The following is a 5,757-nucleotide window of genomic DNA, read 5'->3' as shown; positions in this document are numbered from 1 at the left end:
AGACGGGGTTTCACCATGTTGACCAGGATGGTCTCGATCTCTTGACCTCGTGATCCACCCGCCTCAGCCTCCCAAAGTGCTGGGATTACAGGCTTGAGCCACCGCGCCCGGCTCTTATTCAGACAGTTTCTACCCAACAGTTTAACAAGAGAGGATCATTTGTTTTTGGTTTTGTTTTGAGACAGAGGCTCCCTCTGACCCCCAGGCTGGAGTGCAGTGGCTCGATCTTGGCTTACTGAAACCTCTGCCTCCTGGGTTCAGGCAATTCTCCTGCCTCAGTACCTCCCCAAGTAGCTGTGACTACAGGCGTGCACCACCATGTCTTGCTAATTTTTTTTTGTATTTTTAGTAGAGATGAGGTTTCACCATGTTGGCCAGGCTGGTCTCAAACTCTTGACCTCAGGTGGTCCACCCACCTCAACCTCCCAAAGTGCTGGGATAACAGGCCTGAGCCCCCGCACCTGGACAAGAAGATTATTATTTTCAATGCAGAAAATATATTAACATTTTTAAAATAATGAGTTCCGGTGTGGTGGCTCATGCCTATAATTTCAGCAATTTGGGAGGCTGAGGCAGGCAGATCACCTGAGGTCAGGAGTTCAAGACCAACCTGGCCCACATGGTGAAACCCCGTCACTACTCAAAATACAAGAAAAACAGCCAGGCGTAGTGGCACACACCTGTAATCCCAGCTACTCAGGAGACTGAGGCAGGAGAGCCACTTGAACCAGAAAGGCAGAGGTTGCGGTGAGCTGAGATTGTGCCACTGCACTCCGGCCTGGGTGACAAAGCAAGACTCTGTCTCAAATAAATAAATAAATAAATAATGACAAAAAGGAGGAAGGTTGCATGTCAATTAGTAGACTACACACTGGCTAACATAGATTTAACTGCACCTTTTTTGAATGTCTATAATTTCAGTTTTATTAATAAGCTATAATAATACTCTGGGTTTACTATTTTATCATTCGATCTGCTTCTGTACAGGCAACTGTATAAATACTGCCAAAAGTATCGCAGCAGGCTGAGGCAGGAGAATTACTTGAACCGGGGAGACGGAGGTTGCAGTGAGCCGAGATCGTGCTACTGCACTCCAGCCTGGCAACACAGAGAAACTCTGTCTCCAAAAAAAAAATGTATAGCAGCAAGAATGTATCTGTATGTGCCCAGGGAAAATAATTGTAATATGTAAAAAACTTTACAAAAGATTTGAATTTTGTTATACTATATTATTAAAGTTTTAAACATTATTAAAACTTTAACATTTCCAATTATATGGTCAATTTTATAATAAGTGTGATGTCATGCTGAGAAGAATGTATATTCTGTGGATTTGTGGTGGAGAGTTCTGTAGATGTCTATTAGGTCTGCTTGGTCCAGAACTGAGTTCAAGTCCTGGATATCCTTTTTAATTTTCTGTCTCGTTGATCTGTCTAATATTGACAGCGGGGTGTTAAAGTCTCCCACTGTTATTGTGTGGGAGTCTGAGTCTCTCTGTAGGTAATTAAGAACTTGCTTTATGTATCTGGATGCTTTAATTTTTCACTTGTGCCACTGAACTTTGTCAGTAGCTACTAGTTTTCCCAAACAACACTAGGTAATCCAGCTAGTAATGAGTATTTCTAGGAGAAATAATTAACACAAAACCAAAAGTATTTGTACTAAGGCAGTTAAGGTGTACAGATTTTAATTTGGGAAATTTTGGAATGAGGAAAAAATGATCAATGAAAGAACCCCAATTTAAATAATTTTAGTAAAAGTAATGGGGAAAAATTGGAAATATCATGTTACATAGAAAATTAAGGATTTAGGCCAGGCGCGGTGGGAGGCTGAGGTGGGCAGATCACAAGATCAGGAGATCGAGACCATCCTGGTCAACATGGTGAAACCCCATCTCTTCTAAAAATACAAAAATTAGCTGGGTGTGGTAGTGCGTGCCTGTAATCCCAGCTACTCAGGAGGATGAGGCAGGAGAATCACTTGAACCAGGGAGTCGGAGGTGGCAGTGAGCCAAGATCGCACCACTGCACTCTAGCCTGGGCAACAGAGCGCGACTCCATCTCAAAAAAAAAAAAAGGTTAAGGATTTGGATGAGCATGAAGGAAGGAGAAAGTACTTCCTCAAAGAAAACTAATCAGCATTGTAATTTTTAGTAGAATTTTCACAACCACAAACTGAAATCAAAAACATCCCCACCTATGACAAGGCAGGGAGAGGTTAAAAAAAATACTCAATGTCAACATGTTGGTGGGTTTAAAGCAACAAGAATGGGTATGTGTCAAAACAGTCTGCATCCAGTACCAAACTAAACAACTTCACATGTGTACCAAGGCCACCGCCTCAAGACTGCCTCGGAGCTTGACTCCCTAGGAGTTCGTATTGACATTATGATGTATGAGAATGGAAGTTTGGACCTATTCTTTTTAGGTAGCACGTGAGTTACTCTATGCTAAACATGCTTGGTTGACTTCACATATTGTTGCCATTTTGACTTTTGTTTTAATTTCCATCAAATATTTCTAATACTAGAACTGTACCTTTCAAGAATTTATATTGAATTCATACTATTTTACCTTTAAATATAGAAAAATTATCTAATTTAAGAAATATGGCTATCTAAAGCAGCAAATGACTTTAGTATATATATTTTCATTTGCAGTAAACATATTTATGGAATACTACAGAAAGTTTCCCCCAGGTATACACTTTGATTTACAAGTGCTAAATGACCTTCTAAATTCTTTACTCAAACATGGTTTATTGAAAGAAGTATTTCAAATAATGAACCTCAGCATAATGGTTAAAATACAGGTAAGTAGCCTGAAAATATATGTTATTTAATGTTTTACATTAATTTCTCTGTCATAGTCATTGTTTGAATTTAGCAGTTGAATTTCTGTATTTGTTGTATTTCTGTATACTTCCTAGAGACCACCTGTGTTTTTCAACATAAATGAATTTGAGAAATTTAAGTTGTACTGAAAGAAGATCTGAAAATGAGTGTAATTTTTTTGTTTTATCTAGCCTTCTCTGAAAATATTACTAAACATATTTGAGCATGTGGCAACTATGAAATTAAGGAATGCTGTACCTGCTTTAACTGATATATTTTGCAAGGTATGGTTTTATTTTCTCTCTCTTATTCTCTGATGGCGAATAACCAAGAAAATAATTTTGTTTCCATGGATGCCAAAGAATTCCATTTCCAGAAGTATTCCTTTTCTCTTGAAATAGGTTTTTGAAAAAAGACTCCAGTGGCTGTTAAGTCTTCCCCTTAAATAGTTTCAAGTACTCAGGTGATTGCTTTTTGATGTATGAATTGTCTTTGTCTCTACTCCATAAGGATGATTAAATAAAATTTTCTTTCTCTAAAAGAATTAAGATCATTTACAACAGAAATTTTAAAAAACAAACCAAAAAAGACTCACAAAAATGTAAAATTCAACTTTTGTTAAATACTTCCTAGTATTTGAGACTACTTAGTCATCTACTTCAGAATAGGCCTGATAGGAAAACTGCCAATTTTCTTTCAGAAGCAACATTGGAAGAACTCTAGCAGATGAACATATATTTGAGTAAATACCTCAGGTTTCACATTACAAAACTTAGCAATTGCTTGTCTAAAAATTTTTTTGAAGCAAAAGTTACTGATAACCCATAGTGGTTGTAGAAAATCTCAGTAAGGATCCCATAAATTGTTTGATACTTAATAACTTGGCTTTCTGCAAAATGTATCCCAGTGACTGTCCAAATAAAATTACCCTTAGTGGAGAATATTTAACAAAGACAATAATTTTCATCTTTGCATGGCTAATATGGAGCCATCCATTCTGGAAGTTGTTTAAAACCAGTACCAGTTTTCCCTGTTAAGACTATTTCAGGTTCAGTGATAACACCATAATATCATCATGGAGAAATAACGCTTTTCCTCCTCATTATTCTAGCAGTGTACCATACTTCATGTATTTAACATAAATATCACTGAGAAAATTTCATTAACATCTTATTTTTATACTGCCTTAGATTGTTACCTAGTCTGTTACAAAACAATTATATTTACCCTGGTTTTTAAGCAGTGTTAAAGGGCAGAGTTTTTAAAGCATGTCAGATACCAGATAACTGATTTGCTCTCTTGCAGATTTATTTATAGTTGGCCTTATCTATTTAGTCAAAAATCACTACAAGGTCAGTGAATACAGTTAGACCACCAATGGTCCTTTCAAATGTTATAGAACATAACAGTAAAAAAGTCATGATGCCTACTCCTTTACTTTCTAATATTTGGAAAACTGTTTGTTAAGGTAGTGGATTGGTAGGTTTAGGAGAGGAGCTGTTTGCCTCTTTTAAAATAAAATTGAAAATGCTTTGTATCAAGAGGAGCTAATAAAGCTTAAGGATTAGAGCCTAATCTTTAGAATAGGCTTCAAACAGTCATTTGTACAGAATTTTTCACCAAAACTATTTTTAGTTTAAGTTGTTTAATCACATGGCTTAGGGTAACATTTCTAGGACCCATTCGAAGGGGGCCTAGTACCACTAAATTTGCGACAATTTTCCTTGGAGTTCAAAGAGGGGGGAAAATCTCTCAGCAGCTTATTACTATTACCTTTCACTAAAAGAAATTTCGTCTCAAAATATATAATTGTAAGTTCTAACAGCCAGATTACAACATTTCACATTATACCTTGGAACAGGTAGCTTTTCCACTTTCCCCTGGTATTGTTTTGTTATCCTATCCCAAATTCTTATTTCCTAGTACTCCCTTCAAATCTATACCGGAGACATAAAGCATACATTCTCCCAAACATTCAAAAAATATTTTGATATTTCAGTAATTTTTTAAAGGGGGAATTTTTCTGAAAACCAGAATAGAACCACAGAAAAATCTCAGCAAAAATACTGCTCACAGAATTTCAGGTACCACTCAGTTGAGTCATTCTTAACCCTCTAAACCTTTGTCCAGGGTAGCATTGAAGGACCTAGTCATAATACCTTTGAATCAAGGTCAAGAGGATCATTTGAGCTCACACAACTAATAAGACTGCTAGCTCACAACCTTATACCTTCCCACTTTTCCAGGTTAATGTCATGCAATAGAGCTGTCAGAGAAGGCCTGCCTCTCATTCATCCATTCTCACACCAGAAGTATCCAGACATTCTCCTGTTGGCCCTCTTCATTAGAGCTGAGGCTCATGAAGAAGACAGGAAAAGAGTCATATGTGAATGATGGATAAAACCTTTGAGTTGATTTTTTTTAAATTAAGTGCTGTATTACATGTGGCAGTTAGTCAACCTGAGTTATTAATTTATCAAGGAATCACAGATTCTTCTCTGGCCGTGGCTCTGTGTGAGGCACAGGAACAGTATTTCTCAGGAAGTTTACAATCAGGGATAAAGTATGAACACCAGTCCTAGACTAGAAGATAGACTGACTACCAAATAAGAGGTATAAATGATAAAGTGATTGAGAAAACTTAGACAACAGGAAGAAAATTCAAAAACTTAATATTTTCCTTTTTGCTTTAAATTATTAAAGTAGGATATCCTTTTGTTGTTCTGTGCCTCAAATTTTTTAAATGAGTTTTATTCCACTTGTCTCCATGTTTCACTTCTTCCATCAGTGTCTAGGTTGTTTCACACACATTTCACACAGGGCTCCTCAATTCTGTCACATTTTTGTAAGAATAACCACTCTTTTCAGGCCGGGTGTGGTGGCTCAAGCCTGTAATCCCAGCACTTTGGGAGTCTGAGGCGGGT

General features: G+C 37.1%; 1 protein-coding gene across 1 annotated transcript in view; it reads left to right on the top strand.

The window, feature by feature from the left end:
• TOPAZ1 (testis and ovary specific PAZ domain containing 1) overlaps positions 1 to 5,757 on the top strand; it is a 92,506-nt gene that overhangs the window by 46,705 nt on the left and 40,044 nt on the right. The window contains exons 11-12 of the mRNA XM_017522395.2: positions 2,639 to 2,811; positions 3,025 to 3,117. Coding sequence (XP_017377884.1) covers positions 2,639 to 2,811; positions 3,025 to 3,117 — 266 coding nt within the window. The remainder of the gene's footprint in view (positions 1 to 2,638; positions 2,812 to 3,024; positions 3,118 to 5,757) is intronic.

The sequence above is a fragment of the Cebus imitator genome, unplaced genomic scaffold (assembly GCF_001604975.1).
Source record: "Cebus imitator isolate Cc_AM_T3 unplaced genomic scaffold, Cebus_imitator-1.0 Scaffold0, whole genome shotgun sequence".
Lineage (NCBI taxonomy): Eukaryota > Metazoa > Chordata > Mammalia > Primates > Cebidae > Cebus > Cebus imitator.
Note: the sequence above shows the minus strand (reverse complement) of the source record. Positions and strands in the feature narration are given on the sequence as shown.